This window comes from Bombyx mori, chromosome 8 (genome assembly GCF_030269925.1).
Source record: "Bombyx mori chromosome 8, ASM3026992v2".
Classification (NCBI taxonomy): domain Eukaryota; kingdom Metazoa; phylum Arthropoda; class Insecta; order Lepidoptera; family Bombycidae; genus Bombyx; species Bombyx mori.
The window spans coordinates 6982189-7000243 of NC_085114.1; the positions used below are offsets into that span (position 1 = coordinate 6982189).

At 36.1% G+C, this 18055-nt stretch overlaps 1 protein-coding gene across 1 annotated transcript in view; it reads left to right on the top strand.

Moving 5' to 3' along the window:
* Positions 1–987: 987 nt before the first annotated feature.
* The window catches only part of LOC101744194 (facilitated trehalose transporter Tret1), a 38831-nt gene continuing 21763 nt past the window's right edge, over positions 988–18055 (top strand). The window contains exons 1-2 of the mRNA XM_004932036.5: positions 988–1533; positions 9594–9786. Coding sequence (XP_004932093.1) covers positions 1526–1533; positions 9594–9786 — 201 coding nt within the window. The 5' untranslated portion in view covers positions 988–1525. The remainder of the gene's footprint in view (positions 1534–9593; positions 9787–18055) is intronic.

Below are 18055 nucleotides of genomic sequence, written 5' to 3' on the forward strand. Positions count from 1 at the left end.
TATACGGGCAGGGATAGGAGATAAGCCATACCCGATCCTGCGGACCGAATGGTAAACAACCGACGTCACCCTAAATACGTCATTTCAGATCCTCCCGATCCACTAACGGTGCTTTTAGATCTGGTGGCAGATTTTGAAAAGCTAGAGCTTAGGGGGTTAGTGTTAGCAACGTTCTCAGGTTGGAGCTCCGTGAGCTCACCTACTCGCTTGGTGATGCCGGCATAACCTAAGGTTACCAGATTAGGTAAGGAAAAAAAAGGGTGACTTGTTTTGAAGGGCCGGCCGTGACGAGAAGTTTTGTCATTTTATAGCAAGAGACGTGGCCGCTACTATCCTAAGTGTTTCCTGGTGGTTTCAGAAATACCACATCGCTTTTATTTAGCTGAAAATGCTGCTAACTGTAATTTCTAACCATTCGTGATCTAACAAAAATCGATCGAAACGATCAATCAACGATAAACCTTAACACCTAACTCTATTTGTGCAGTATATTAACTATATTTGTGCAGTCTAAAATTACTGAAAATTATATTTGTCGGCGCAACGTCACTATTTAATTAACTAAAAATAGTTAAAGTTAACTGTTTCCTTAATGTTACGCATGTCCGTCTCTCCGACATATTATTATTATTTATCGCGCTGTCTACAAATTTTTAATAGTAATGATTGCCTCGTTGATCTTGGTGTTGGTAACAGATACATAAATATGTTTGTCATAGGGGTTGGGTGTATTTGTTGTTGTCTCGTTTAGGTTTTCGGTACTCACAACGAAGGAACGAAGGAGAAAACTGATAGCTTGGGATCATTGTTTTGTAAATGTATAGGTATGTTCTTTTTTATATTTGGTATTCTAGACTTATAGACGCTCAGGGTCAAAAATTTTTTTTTGTGATTGAAGGATTACTGGTTTCCAGTTTCACCAAAGGCCAGGGTAGGTGAAGATATAGGCCTCAACTTACTCGTTTGGAGTTAGTCTTAAAATCAATGGGATAAATAAGATAGCAATACGTTAACGTTGCGTTTCAAAAAATCTTTAAACAGAAACTGCTTTGTATTTTGTGACTGACATTGCTGACTTTCAATGCCCTTTTATTCCACAGCTATTGATTCTAGGGTATATTTTCAATCAAATCAAAAGATGTCATTGTGATATCCGATCTTAATATCATTCAATGAAAACGTTTTATTAATGTTGACGTCGTGACGTCAGAGACGACTAGTTGTAAAGCAAGAATGCTCCGTCGACTGCTATATTTTAGCCAACGATCGGCTAGTCGCGTTTTGTTCGCTGACTCGACAGCAGCGGTCGGACGCCACGGTGTAAAAACAGGCTCGTCGGCTAACCCCATCGATCGATCGTTAACAATGTTTTGAACAAAATCGGATTTAAGGCAACATTGAATTATTTTTATATGATATTTGCAAAATAATACCTCTCGTAAAACCGTGAAACAGTGCAAGTATTTCAGGACAATCCCAAATCATTAAAACGACTCACAGACTTTCCAAATTAATAAAAGATAACATGAAATGGTGAGTTACTTTTATACAAAATATTTCAGTTTTGTAGTTTAAACACGGCATGTAACATGATATAAATGTATTTTATTTTAGATAAGTAACTAAGCACATTTTTATAAAAGTAGGTACTTCAATATTCGTTTGCTTATTATAAGTACTTAGTGTCCGTTGGACCAATGATCGAAATTCAACGTTAATCAGTCAATTACTAAAATTTTAAGATTTTGATTCATTTTATGCACTGTAACGACATTTTATCTATATTGGCACTTTATCTATGATGACATTTCAAAAAAATAACTTATTTCCAAAAAAAAAAACGTTGTTAACACTAAACTCCAACAACTACGAAACCAAGAAAAGAAACAGGTTATAAGGTTGACCAAAGGAAATGAAAATGGTACTGCAGGTTAAAATAAGTCAAAGCTTTGTCCTTTATTATAATTCATAAATAATGACGTTTATCAGAAAAACGAACGAAAAATGACCACTACCCAATCGCTGTAAATTATAAATTCCATCTTTAATGTATTTAGTTACCTAATTCTAAAAATTTATATAAGAAATAATTAATTACGATATAAACACAACAAAAAAGTTCCAAACATGCGATTACTTTATTATTTTATTCTTACTTTATAAATGAACACGACATGTATAGAATAATCATGATCAGCCAAGGTTCACCAAAATTAACGATACTGCGTTGCCCGCGGCCAGTACACACTCATATGATTACATAAACATATTCTAAATTTCTATACTAGTGTATTAACCTTGTACACTAACTGATTAAATTTCGCATGCTAATGAAATTAAAGTTAAATGAGATACCCTACTAATGCTTACTATTGCTACCGATACAGCCTGTAAAAATCACAGTGTATAATTAATAAAACTAAAATTAACAAAAATTACATTTTAAATAAATCGTATATTGAAAAAGGCGCCTCTACGAGACCCTACTTACGTCAAAATATAGTAAAATGGATACTCTGTTGATTTCTTTAATTACATTAAGATATATGTAGGTATTTCCTACCTATGGACAAATGCTTATTTTACCGCATTCGCAAGGCAGAAAATGTAATTCCATCCATAAATACTACACGATAAAATTATACGGAAATACGGAATCTAATAAATAATGCTTGACTCAAACACATTTTCTTATTACACAAGATCTCCGTATCCATCAATTTATATCAATTTAACTTATAAGGTAAAATCACTGGAAGAATAGTTTCAAATTTAGAACTGGGTAGGAACCAATTTGGTCGTGGGAAGTAATATCACCATTGCTCACGGTTTGTCGAATAGTGATTAGTATCATTTTTACATCGTTGATTTTAGCATCGTTTACAGGGTTTATCGGAGCTGACTAATTATATTATAACGCGAATATACCATCTCCACGTGAACCTGAAATACAAATCAAACTGTTGAGCTGAACATTACCTTTCATTTTTGAAAGTTTATAGTTAGTACACATGCAATCGAAAGCTAAAGAGGCTTGCGGATATGCGTGACCTAATTCTTTTTTCAGACGCTAAAATTCTCTTGTACTGTAAGCTAAAATTCTTATTTTTCGATTGGATATTTACGTAAATTTAATTCAAGCAACCACAATGGTATCGTAATTGTCGTAATTTGCGAAACATAAATTTATCTCAAAGTCTTGATAACTCTAATATGTAGCTTATTATTTTTGTATATATATATTTGAAACAATACTTAAGGGGCACCTGTACAAGTTGGAAAAAAGGAATTCAGTTTTCTATTATTGTGCATAATAATATGTAATTAGACAGACGCATTTACGGCACAGCTAATGTTATCCCCGTTGGTTGGATAATCTGCAGTAGTAAGATCAGTCAAATCAGATTAGGTACATATTCCATTCATGGTTCATATTCGACCGCATATTCTAATAATAATAATAATAATAATAATTAATTAATAATTAATAAGCTATTGCTGGAAATCAAACCTCACTAGAGTGCCTATACTTGGGAAGACGCTCAGTTGTTTTCGCTTCTTTTTTTTCTTTAAAGATAATTAATTATGAATAATTTGATTACTTAATAAAAACAAATAGCCATTCAACGATGACTCAAACGCTTGAAATAAAAAGTTGTTTGTAATGCATGCTCGGAATAACCTACTTTACGTTTCAAGAAAAATCAATACTCTTCGAAACGCCTTATATTATCCGCGACGGTATTAAATTTTCTCTTTTGTAAATAATTAAGTAGTCAATGTGTGTTTTTTTTGTACAACTATTTGAATTAAACAAAAACCGGGACAATGTTCGGACTCAATAAACGTAGTCAAACTTCAAACAACATGCTCTGCATTTTTAAGTTAAGACAATACCTACATTATATTCTAAATTTAAAAAAGTGCATAATAGAAAAAAATATCCATAAATAGCAAGTATTTAACTACGCAATGGCCGCTTAGTTCATATAAAGTTAAAGAATTTTTTTATAAAAAAAAATTATTTCTATCAATCAAAATACGCACTCATGCGTGCTGTGGTAATTTTTCCTTCTTGAAGAAATCATGTGTACGAGAACCAACAAACACTTCAAAGTCATTTTGTACTGCTTTTCGAGTATTGATTTTTTTCTCTCCCAAGAAGTTGTCCAAGCTGTAGAAAAATTAAGAGTCTTTTGGCGCAAGGTCCGATGAGTACTTCGGATGACACCAAATTTCCAACCCTAGGTCTTGTAGCTTAGAGACCATCTGTTATGCCGTATGAGATCGAGTGTTATCATGTAAGAGCATTGGGGACGAGCGATTAACAAAGGCTGGCCGGAGATTTGCGAGCTTCAGAAATGTTGGTGCCATTTGATAAGAAACTGTGATGAATTGTGATACTTTTAGGTGTACATTTTCGTTTGGGAGATTACCTAGGTGCTAAACCAGGGTCTAACCAACATGAGGATCGCTAAAAATTATCAAAAATAATTCAGTTTCAATGCAAGTGACAATGCCGTTGAAAATCCCTTCGTTTCTATGTTTTGAAGCTACGCAAGGCATACCTTCAGGTGTTAGTCACGCTGGCGATTGTTCAGTTCTTGTGGCACCTACTTATCAATATTATTTTGATGCTAACGTTGAAATCTGCTCAGCAGCAGCTGTTAACTCAGCGGTAGATTAAGTATCGTCAGCTTCTACTTTAATTTATTGTTGTTGACTTTATTTTTCGGGTGAGCATGGGGTTCATTGTTTAGATCAAAATGGTTATTTCAGAAGCGTTCGTTCATGAGTTTGTTTGTAGTGTTCACTCCGTACACGTCAATAATATTGTGAACCGCTTGTACAGCATTGCTACCGCGACAGAGCTTACATTTCACATTTACTTTTAATCATATCCATTATTATGAAAAGGATATAAAGGTAATGAAAACAAAACATTAATCAAACAAAAAATAAGCAAGTGACTGAAGTTATAGTTAGAATATATAGTCATAATAAACATTACAACATTAAAGCCGCTACCCACATTGAGACTTGAGTTCTAAGTCAGTTCATTAATACAACTGCCCCACCCTTCAAGTCGAAACGCATTACTGTCTTACGGCAGAAATAGACAGGGTAGATGTACCTACCCTAGACGCCCTAGTAATAATACCAGTAATAAAGACGCTTTTCACCAGTAAAGACGCTCCACCAAGTAAATATTCTCGACCACCAGTAATAAAGATGCCCTATCATCAGTGAAGACGCTCTATCACCAGTAAAGGCATTCTACTACTAGTAAAGATCCTCTACTACCAGTAAAGATGCTCTATCACCAGTAAAGACGCTCTATTACCAGTAAAGATGCTCTACCACTAGTAAAGATTCTCTACCACTAGTAAAGACGCCCTATTACCAGTAAAAACGCTTTACCAGTTTTTTTAAAAGAAGAACCTCATAGATACCATTTGGAAAAAGTTTCACTCAAAAACCTCTACGCTTACCTATCCTTTATCTGTACGCTTACACATTTTTTTATTTTTAGTAAAAAAAAACAAATCCGTAAAATATTACTATTTCAAATATCGCTTATTTAACAACTTATTTCAAGAAAGTTCATTGGAAAGTTACCCTGAGTACTGTAACACAGATCTGGAAGATTTTTAGCATCCGGGATTTGGACGTGGATTGAATGAAATGTTTAACTGCCTTGCGGGCCAAATTTTACTGCAAAAAACACTTAACAACTAAAAACTTCGATCAGAAGATCTTGGGACGAACTTAGGTTGGAAGTCCGGCTAGCACTCAGAAAAAATATTGTTAAGATCCCTCGAGTTCTTGCTACTACTTGTCTATTTTCCAACATGCCCTTAGGACATATTGTAAATCCACATTCGTAAATATGCCTATTTATACCGCAAAATACTCAACACTCCAGGCTTCAAGGTAGGCAGCCATTGATCAACTCTTAACGAGGTAATCAAGCTACGTGACGGTATTTAATTTAATGAAATAGATTTAATGTAACTTATCTACATTAAAATGCAACAAAAATGTTTTATTTTAATGCCAATCATTCATTAATGCAATAATCAAATTACAATATGCAATGCAAATGCAATAATCAAACATATTATTGCGAAATTCCACTTTTTATTCTACAATATTCTAAACTAAACTATACGATTCTTTAAAAATCTTACTCTACTCGTGCTATCCAAAGTCGCTATAATATCTAAATTAAAAATCCTTTCTCCGTATGTTATTACCTGCCTGGTTTTTCAAATCTCTCTCGAACATTCACCAGCGAGCAGAAAGCCGTCCTGCGGACATCGAACTTGGCGTATACACAAAAAAGTACGAACTGAACATTCATTTAGCAAAATATTGAACGGTTAGAACATCGAAAGAATCTAAAATTTGTATCTGTAAATTTATCGTTGACACTGCATGACTCGACTCAACAAGTACATATTACATTCTTGATGAATGCGAATTTTTTTATTAACTGCTTCTATGAAATTTTACTGGCATTACTAAGGTTACGTGTATTACCACGTGTGCCTCATAAAACTTTAATTTAAAACTTGTAAATATGTACACCGGTACACGATAGTAAGTTATTATGAACCTTATTACTTTACCTTAACCTTTGAAGTTTATATCTACACTACGTAAATAATTCACGGGAAAAATTAATGTAATAAATATTGATGTCCGAGCCGCTTGAATAAGCTTATTTTTATATAGGACTATCACAGGCGTTTCTACTATACCAACCGATACGTATGTACGTACCTTCAATTCAATACAAAATAAACAGATTTTGCTCGACTTAAAGATATGTTGAGTTTATTTGTAGATAATGTACACGTGCAGAATTAACACGTTTTAGCAAGATATGGCGTTCTTTCTTTACACCACACCTCTGACATATTATTGTAGATAAAAACAGTCATAACACAGCAGATTTATTCTTCTAAATATGAATTATAAAAACTACTAATTTCAAAAAGAGTACCTGCACTATTGCGACAAATGGAATAAACCAGAGATGCAACGTGTGAATAATGATTTTATTTATATGTAATCGGACTAAAATTTTGATGGACGACTGTAAAATGCCATAAAAAATCAGAAGTTTGCCTAAATTTAAATTTAATCTAAAAATAAAGTTTTAAAGCATCAACAATAAAGAAGATGTTTTTGTTGACGAAAGTTTGCATTGATTTGAATTTTTAAATGCGAAAATTATATTATAATCAGAGGTTAAAGGACGAACGATAATTGTTCGTATATAGCTAGCATTCGTCAGTCGTAGGGACAACAGGCACACGCGCGCGTTTACGCACTGCCCTTCATTTATAAATTTAATTTCATGTTAAATAAATCAACAAAATTCATGGAGTTCAAATTTGTCGGATATTCCATACATTACGGGAGACGTTGGAAAATTGTGCAAATCCAAAGGTAAAATGTTGAAACCAATAATAGTTATTTAATGAAATAAAATAAGTTTTATAGAATCACTATTTATACAACGACGAAATGATCATCTGATCTCAAATTTTCTATACTATAGAAACCAACAAAGAACAAACATTACATTACACATTAAACATTTCAATAAATACATAATTAAATGTCAGTTTAGATATGTATGCAAATGGAGAACCATGCGAATAAAATTGGCATTGTCGAAAATTAACCAAATTAATTAAATATTTGTTAGATAATTACTATGCAACACCTATTTCATCACTTAAAGTTTTGGCTGTAAACTATAATTTATTATAGTTTACAGCCAAAACTTTAAGTGATCGATTATTTTGACATCTCCTCCTGGACCTGATAAATTCGTTGTATCGTTAAATGATCAGCCTTAGGTATTTTGTTCACTTGTAATGCATCGTTTGTCATATTTATTAATTACAACAACCAATTACAAGAAAATATTATATGTACATTTACTGACATGTTTACGTTACATCAGATTACTAGAGCGACCTCGCGAACAAATAAAGCTATTGATTGAAACCGTTGGTCATATTTCTAATTACATTATTTAATTAAAGACATTGCCTTGCCGAGCCTGAAATGGGGTTCTAAGAGCTCGTATCAGCGTACGAACTCAGCTCACGCTAATAAAATCAAAGATTTAAATACATACATCTTCCTTTTCTTATCACAGAATTATTCTCGTATACAGAACACGCATTGTCAATGACCAGCTATTTTATTTATCAATAAAGTTTACTTAGTCGTAATTGTTTTCGGGAAATCTACTTAACCTGGTTGCGATCTTGCGGAGCATTATAGGCGTGCTTGCCTACTTGTATGATACATAGGTATGTATTTGTTCTATCGGTTATATTTTTAGTTTTCGTTTTTGGACAATGTCCAACTTTCATGGTCAAGGTGACAATGTTCTCAGCTCATCTTTACGAAATGTGAAGTAGTAATACCCGACATTAATGCCTCGAGAAGGTTATTTATTGCATGCAACCATAATTTAGCAAAGTTTAATTGCATTTCCAATTTTAGATAAATGTAAATTAAACAACGTTACAATACCATTAACTGTTCCATTCAGATTTCTTTAGATTTAAATTACAATATACATATACATATTCCACTCATGTTATTGCTGAGTTTACATCGTACATTTTCTGATTATATAATTCTTATGCATGTTCAAGATATCCACGAATCACACGGAAACAGCAAATCATTATCTGACAAATGATTTCATACGGAAATATATGCGATAAATTGTAAACATGAACTTGAGATTGTACAGATATTTTTATATGTATTTCTTCACACGTGATTTGAAGATTCAGAATTCTGATCGTGATATTTCCTTACAGATGTTTTTCATTCGATGTTTTGTCCCTTTAGTAACCTAATAGTTTACTTTTTCAAATAAGCTGCAACCAATAACATGTATCGTAATACGTTTTAAAAAATCTTTCTTCCCTTTTTTATTAATTACAACAAAGACAAAAAAGGAGAATACTTATCTTCAAATAAAGCTTTCCGTTTAATATAACTAACGCAGAAGTTTCACAGATAGGTGAAATGAGTCGGAAAGTAAAACTTACTAGAAAGTAAACTCCCGAAATGCTTAAAAATGTCTAAATATTTTAATATAGAAATTAAATAAGTAGTATGTGGTAAGGAAAGGTTTTTATCAAATAACTTTTTTTAAGCATGCGTAAAAAGTTTTGTTCATTGTTAATAATTAATTTGTGTTTGTAATTTGTGAAATTTTGAACACAGTAAGAGGCTTACGTCATCTTACGCGTAACTTTTCTGAACAAAAAAGAAAAAAACAGTCCAATGTTCCAACAATCTGAAACAATCAATTGGCAGCGAAATTGTAATTGTAATACTCAGGACATAACTTCATAAATAAATTGATACGAGCCAGAAATTTTTGATGATAAATAAATAAAACTACACAACTTTAGTGGTATTTATAAGCAGACATATACAGTAATAACAAACATTAACATTTTACTATGTGATTCGAAAAACAAAAGTAAACTTACTAGCTCTGACCTTAAGTACAATATAAACATATAATATTATTTTGTCTACAGCGATGGAGCCCACGAAGCGATGCTCGGCAATGACAAATTGGCGAAAATCGCTAAACAAAAGCAGAAAGAATCAAATAAACAGGACGAATACGAAGCCCTACAGAGTTTCCTGCGCAGTATCAGCTCAACGGCCACATTACCACCATACGTCAAAGGAGAAACATACTCTTCCGTTCGGGGTGTATTCAATCAGGTCTGCTCACAATATTATTTAATACAGCCATTAATATTCAACTTATTCAACTTATTGTCGAATTACGAATTTGATACGAAGCTCCTAAAACAATGACAGGTAGTGCCGAGAATTCCTGGCACCATAACATTGAAAATCAACATCGAAAAAAAATATTTTCATATCTGATGCACAGCTACTTCCATTTGACCCCATACAGAAGAGGACTATTCGGATTGTTGATTGTCCCATTCTGATGCTCTGGATTTACGAAGGGAATTTGGTTCTAAATCTAGCATTGTATTTTGAGAAATTTTTAAAGGTAGTCATCTAGAACCACTGCGTTCATCAATATACTATATACTCGCCTGTCCTTAATGGAAATAAAGTCCCGATCCATTAACGCTGCTTTTAGGTACCTCAAGCACCGGTTACCATACTCCCGAACCCGTCGCTTGCGACGAAGAGCTCAACAAGCGAATTGACCCACAGACACAGCCCACTGAGTTTCTCGCCGGATCTTCTCAGTGGGTCGCGTTTCCGATCCGGTGGTAGTTTCTGCGAAGCACTACTCTTGCTAGGGCCAGTGTTAGCAACACTCCGGCTTGGGCCTCATGAGCTCACTTACACGCTAGGGCGAAGCTGATATAGCCTCTCAAGGCTATCAGCATAGGTAGGAAAAAAAGGAAATAAAAGAATATCATGAAACAATTATAAATCAGATAACGCCCAGGGTTTCATGGCGGCATGCGTTCTTTGGCAAGCCTTCTACGCTTTCTACGCTTTCGACTTACGCAAATTAAAAGAAATTAATTTACTAAACAACGCTATTAGTAAAATTACATATTAGATAGCTTGATTTTCTTTAACTAATTTAGAACTGACTCACTCACCTTGACAAAGTAAAAAAGTGAAAGAACTCGGTCTTCAAGCAAAGCAAAAAATAAGAAATAGATAACTAACTCTTTATTAAATTTACTCAACTTTAATCAAAAATATATATATTCATGAAACGAATTCGTCTTGTAAAGTACAGGTGTGGCATAATTAAATATAAAGTTCAATATTTGCTACTTGTTGCTATTCGCAAACATGTTGTGGAAGTCATTGTAAAAAATATTTTTTTGTTATAATCACCATATGTGATTCAAGTATAGAAACGAACATAAAAACCATAGTAAATTAAAGATAAATGTTATTGATCTCAAACAGCAATTTATACTAGGAGTTTATAGTAGGAGTAAGTTCGTTGCCAAACTAGATTGTAACAAAACACGCGCGACAACGTTGCAATTCTTGCACAATTCGTCTTTGACATTGGATAAAATGGGCCCGTTTTAAATCTAGATTACATTTAAATGTCATGGCAATGTTAATAAAAACAAATGTTTCAATTCTCTCCATTGTTACAGTTTTTTGTACATATTTCATGATATAGCTCAAAATAACTAATATCTGGAATAATTTTATTAAAAATCAAGTATAATTTTTTAAATCGCAGAGTGGTATTTAAACATTTTCAACATTAAGGCACACACTTGAGTTTGAGTTCTTTGTTTTACCAGGTGTTAAATGGTTATCGAAACCCATAGACATTATACAACGTGAATGCTGCCACCTTACATACTTTAAGATATGAGATCAAATTTTTAATTGTTTTGAATAACGCTGTCCCATCCTTCAAATCGGAATGCCCTAGTTTTTAACGGCAAAAATAGACAGAACTGTGACGCCTATCGGTGTCGACTTGGATGGCACATGGCAAATTAGACGTCCTACGACGTCTAAGTATGGAAATATGTATGTATGTAAATTTTCCGTATATTATTATTATCGGACGATTTTTATTATACATATTTCTGCGGTGGTGGTTACTGTACTATGTAATTTACAACAGGATTGTAATTGAACCACGTTAAAACTCGTAGTCGAAAATTAGCGTAATTTTTGAGGTATTTTATGCATATTTGTGCGTTCGGTTAATTTCGTTTAATTAAATAATACTAACATTTAAACAAACAAATAAAATAAAGTATATACCATCCAAACTCTCGCCTTGTTTGCACTTTAAATTCGCACATCGAACTCTTCGATCGACGAGTTCGACGAGAACGGTTGCTTGCTTGAGGAGCCGAAACACATCGGTTACGATAGCTTTGCTTTGCCCCGTTGCCTGGGTATTGAGTAGTTACTATAGTCCATTATTGGGAGAGGTCTATTTCCAGCAATGAACTATTGTGCACTGATAATGATGATAGCGCATTACATACATATATGAATGCCCCCACCCAACTTTGAGACATGAGGTCGAAAAATCTCATCTGCATTGTAAAAAGGCCTATCTACAAAAATTCCAATAGGTAAATGTGTAAGATTATGCTTCAAGCGTCCAAATTTTTTTTTTTGGTCTGTAGAAAATCGCTAGACTGGCGGGCGGGGTATGTCGGAGTCAAACCGACTAAAGCCTCCTGTCGCTCAACAACCCACGTCCGAGCCTCTCATGAGACAGAACTCATGAAAAGGCAAAGGGGGAGAGTGAAGCGTTTAGTGCGGAGCACATCTCTCTCTACTAAGTTGGAACTTTAGTTGCAATATGCAAGTATTCAACGCTACGTTTCTACAGAACAGTGTTGTTCTCCGCATTTTTTATTTTCAAATTTAACCGAACAAACGTAATTTGAAATCTCGTTTGTTTTTAAGCTTATCAGATTTTTACAGCTGCTCGAAAATCAATGTTCATACGAGGTTAAATTAAAACGAAAATGAATATGTACCTAATGCTAAAACTACAGAAAACTTACTTAAACACTTGCAGATTTTGAAACAATTTTATTTTCAAACTACGTGAGTTTAATTAAGTCTTTGTAATAGAAGCGTCCGCGTCCGCTGTGTATTAATTTTAAATTTCAAGTAGATGCATTAATTCAACGAAATATTAACGATTAAGGAAAACATAAATATCATATTTAACTGCTGATGCAAAAATATTTTCGGAAACATCCGACCGCTTCTTAAAATTTATGAATATGTCGGCACACGTCAGGGATGGCTGAGCGGTAGGTTCCGTCATCACTTGTATTTGATTGAACACAGTTTATAAAAAGTCAATAAAACCTTTTGAATAATAATTATTGAAACTCAACACACACAACTTTCACAATGACAGGGTAAACCGACAGTTTCGTTGCACATACCGACAGACCCACTGACCGACTGACTGACTGACAGAGACTCACTGACTGAGACGGACGGAATTACTGTCTGACACGGAATGCCACGACTCTGTCCACGTACCGCCATTTTATACTGTGGCGTTACGGAGTCTACCCTTCATTTTGTGATATTTATCAAAACAACATTTCATCATTTAAAATAATAATCAAAACCACCGTCTTAATATTACTAAAAGTCGTTATCCACGACAACTAAAAGTCGTTATCCACGACACGGCCATTCTGACACGTCACACGTCCCTGTGTGACGCTCCTGCAAGGAAAACAGCCTTCTGCAATATCTAACAGGTTTCGTCTCGGCCACTCCTGATTCATTCACGATTGAGGATTGGGATTCGTTTCATTACAAACCATAACGTTAGCTTTCAACAAGATCTTTAACAGACTATGTTAACCTGTGTGAGTAGATTTAATTACCCAACTATTAGTGATACACTATACAACTGAAAATTTTTATTAATGCTCACTGAGCATTAGAAACCAGAGTTATTACAAAACAACTCAATCTGAGCAGTATTTCATCAGTATTATGTATCAACCACAAACTATCGTTACAATTACTTCCATCTAGTGAGAGTAACTCATGCCACCTATATCGAGTGACGATAACCCAATTCAAATGCCACCTCCATCGAGTAGCTCTTGACTATTTATTGCCTCCATCCGGCAAATAAGTGGGACCTCCATCCGTTACCCAACTTCAACACAAAACACTAATGCCTCCATCCGGCACGCAAGTGGAACTTTCATCCAGTACCCACTTTAACCATAAAACACATCGCAATGCCTCCATCCGGCAATAAAACGAACATATCACCTAAATCGAGCGAGGTGTTCAATTACCAGTCATAAATAACACTGAATACTGTTCTTTACTAATCACACAAAATAGGACAACAAAATCCTTACTTTAATCAGTCAGTTGTATCGTGGTCATTTGATCCTACATCTTCTACATCACTAGTGTCAACAAAATCATATAGAACGCTCCTGGCCTGGCTGCCGGTGCAGCTAGTGACATTGCCACCCACATTATCATTAAAACAAATGATAAAACCAATACACATCACTTCACAATATTGAGTCAAGGTCATTAGTAGACCAACACAACAATAGTCTCCATTGAGACCCAGGTCTCCGCTGTACCAATCGATGGAGATACTCTCACCTCACTGATCAGTCTTGTCAGTAGCACTACTTAGAGGCAACCTTATGTAATCATAGGTTCTATTACCAGTTAAAGCAATCTGTCTTCATTTCAACAAAATTCAACATCGAATTTTACTAAATTTCCAATGTTCTGGTCTCGTCAAAGTTAATCTCTTACTTTCAGTATCATTTTAAGTAAAAAACCTTTTGGGATATGGCACGCGAACTATTAAGAATTCGAAGGGGCTCGCCTCTGTTATTCTTATGGTAGAACAATTTAAAAAAAAACAAAATGTGTGCAATTCACACGTGGTAGAAGTGAAACCTTCCAAAATTAAAAACGTCTTAAGTAAATGTAAAATTTTGTCATTAGTAAATAATTGTAAGGTAGCGCCCTCTGTGAATTGATATTTTAATTTTACGTATAATCTTAAATTAAAATTCACTACAAGAGCCTTCATACACACGTTAGTATTAAAAATCTCACAGATGGCGCTGTATTAAATAGTATGTTGTATATTTCTGTCTCATTCTTTGCTGGCTTCATCCTACACATTTTTGTATTTGTGTCTCTTACCTGTCGTTTTTTTTTTTTTTTTTTTCGTTGCATCCGGTTTGAAATCACAACGATTCTAAAGAAGTTTTCACTTCAAAAGATGTACGGCTTCTAGCACTTCTTGTCAAGAACAATTCCATGAGCTCATCGCGAGCTTGGTCATCAATAACGCAAGTCTGGGCTTCGAATAAGGACACTAGATTTAAGAGTTCTATTTCGGTGAATGCTCAATCTCACTGAACCGATTAAAACAACTATCAGGTAGTACATTACATACAATAGGTAAGCAATAAACCATCGCATAGGATTTGTTCTGTACAGTTTTGAGTCAAAACAACAGAAACCTTTTATGAGAACCATCGTATAAAATTGCTGAATTATGAAGCTACTACTAATAGATTTCTTGACAAGAGAGCATTCGGCACCAGAATCCAAATAAAAATAATACGACTCACCAGATTGTTCTTATTTACCAAAAATACCGATATTACGCAGCTACCGGCACGTTGCTCCGCTCGGCCGGTGAATAGTTGACCCATCGAGCGCCGACAGACGGCGTTTGCGTCCCATATCTCGTATTGGCTGCAGCAATCACGTGTCGAATGCGACACGGCCTTCCTGATTGTACACGTCCTCGTGCGATGGTTAACCTACAATCAAAAACATCCACGAGAACACTTGTTCCGCTCGATCACTCCTGACTACACTTTACGACTTATCGGAAAATTTAAAGTCATCAAAGCTTTAAACTGTTTTAATACCATTTTAACCAAATCAAACAATAGGGTATACAAAGTTCACTATTCAGCAGCCAGAGCACGTACCACAGTCGTTCATCAAACTTCAAATTTACACTGTACATAGCTTACAGGAACTCAGATCAAAGAAAACTTCCGAGTAAAAATATCTAACGCCACGGCTCTCCAGCCGACCAGCAATCGCAATTGCCCTCATGATGCGCATCCACCGCGTGGATCGCCCGTGTGTATCACCCGCTGACTACACACGATGGTCTTTACAGACCCCGACCTCCGCCAGAGCCAAACGCGCACCGCGCACCCACGGACTACTTGAGTTGCCTCAAGAGACACCGATTTCTACCGGGCTACGACTACGTAATAGCTACTGGTACGGTCGAACACAATACGGCCGATAGACTATCCTTACTCGAGTTTTCACCACAATTTAAGCTTGCTCTTCATCATCATCATTAACATCAACCTCGACTGGTATGTGTCATGCTGGCATTTTTCTTAGCCTATCATGTGGGTATTTGTAAGTACGTTTTGAATTTAAAGCTTTCAATGTGTAACGGTCACCATCCAATATTTCAACTACTTTAAACGGCCCTTTAAACTTCGTATCTAATTTCGTTTGATTACGCTCTTCGATTTAATGTGTGGACGAGCTCACAGCCCCCTTGTGTTAAGTGGTTACTGGAACCCAGAGACATCCACAGCGTAAACGCACCACACACCTTGAGATAGAAGTTCTAAGGTCTCAGTATAGTTACAACCACTGCCCTACCCTTCAAACCGAAATACACTACTGCTTCACGGCAGAAATAGGCAGGGTGATGGTACCCGTGCGGTCGATGGCACTATACGGAGCACCCGTCTGGTGCCACGTCCTTACCCACGAGAACGTCGCCGCACTGCGACGCCGGCAGCGCGCGATCGCAGTCAGAGTCATTCAAGGATACCTCACAGTCTCCTACGAGGCGGCGCGCCCTAGCGCAAGTGCAGCCGGAGCGCGGGGGCTCCAATCTCGGCAGTCCGTGCTGGAGGCGTGGTCTCGTCGTTTGGCGGACCCGTCGGCCGGCCTCCGTACCGTCGAGGCGATCTGCCCGGTTCTCGCGGACTGGGTGGGCCGCGACCGCGGAAGTCTCACCTCCGGCTACCTGTGCAGACTCACAAGACATTTTACCACCATGCAAACTTCTTACCGCAACAAATCTTACCAGCCACCACGCAAACTACAATTTTACGGGTTCCACCTCTCCTACACGATGTTACTCCCACACTGAGGAAGCCGACCGCGAACACTTGTCAAGCACGCACAAGCACGCACTTCACCGGAAAAACCTGCATCCGCCAGCGGAACCCGAACACCGCCGCATCGCCAGACACGAACGCACCGGACGTCTTATCTTACAGGTCACGACGACTTCAGATGTGTCAATTTTTCTTCCCCACGGAAACTTGCTTGCTTTCTTGTTTGCTTGCTTGCTGGAGCCCGAAGTCATCGAACGTGTAGTGTTATTGGTATTGAATCTAGTAGATTCTAAAATTTCAGCGACAATTCACAGTCTCATGTCCTGGTTTACTACACTAGTGCCATGTAACTCTAGCAGAAGTCAGCCGCTTAAAATAATTCTTGTCGGAACTACCCACTCGTCATGACAGATCCATTATTGCGATCGAAGTTTCACTTGAGATTTGCACTTGCCTTAATTTCTTGCAATAGCTTGTTACGTGTTGTATTTCCGCTAGTAAATGCCATGTGATGAAGTCGACAGTCAAACTGGGCAACATGAGCCAGAACGTAAGATGTGACGATTTCTTCGTGGTCAGATCTTCCATAGAGGTAACAGAAACGTTATTACACGACTTACGTATGCTGTATTCACGCTCTTGTGGCGTACCACTACTAGTATTCTGATCTGCATCATGTTTTTTTTTGCTGTACTTCGAACATGTTCAAACACGTCACGCCAGTGAGAGTAGAGTCCTGATCTCACTTCTGATGTCGGCACACGTCAGGGATGGCTGAGCGGTAGGTTCCGTCATCACTCGTATTTGATTGAACACAGTTTATAAAAAGTCAATAAAACCTTTTGAATAATAATTATTGAAACTCAACACACACAACTTTCACAATGACAGGGTAAACCGACAGTTTCGTTGCACATACCGACAGACCCACTGACCGACTGACTGACTGACAGAGACTCACTGACTGAGACGGACGGAATTACTGTCTGACACGGAATGCCACGACTCTGTCCACGTACCGCCATTTTATACTGTGGCGTTACGGAGTCTACCCTTCATTTTGTGATATTTATCAAAACAACATTTCATCATTTAAAATAATAATCAAAACCACCGTCTTAATATTACTAAAAGTCGTTATCCACGACAACTAAAAGTCGTTATCCACGACAAATATATATTACTATTACATTTTTCGCTGATAACATTATTATATCCAAAAAAGTATCCCTAATAATCGATTCTAATATGAATTATAGTTCCCTAGTAATCAAACCTTATTTTTTATGGATGCGGATCAATTTATTTATTTATTTATTACACTTCATGTATTTATTTAGTTTGGCAGAATTAATGTT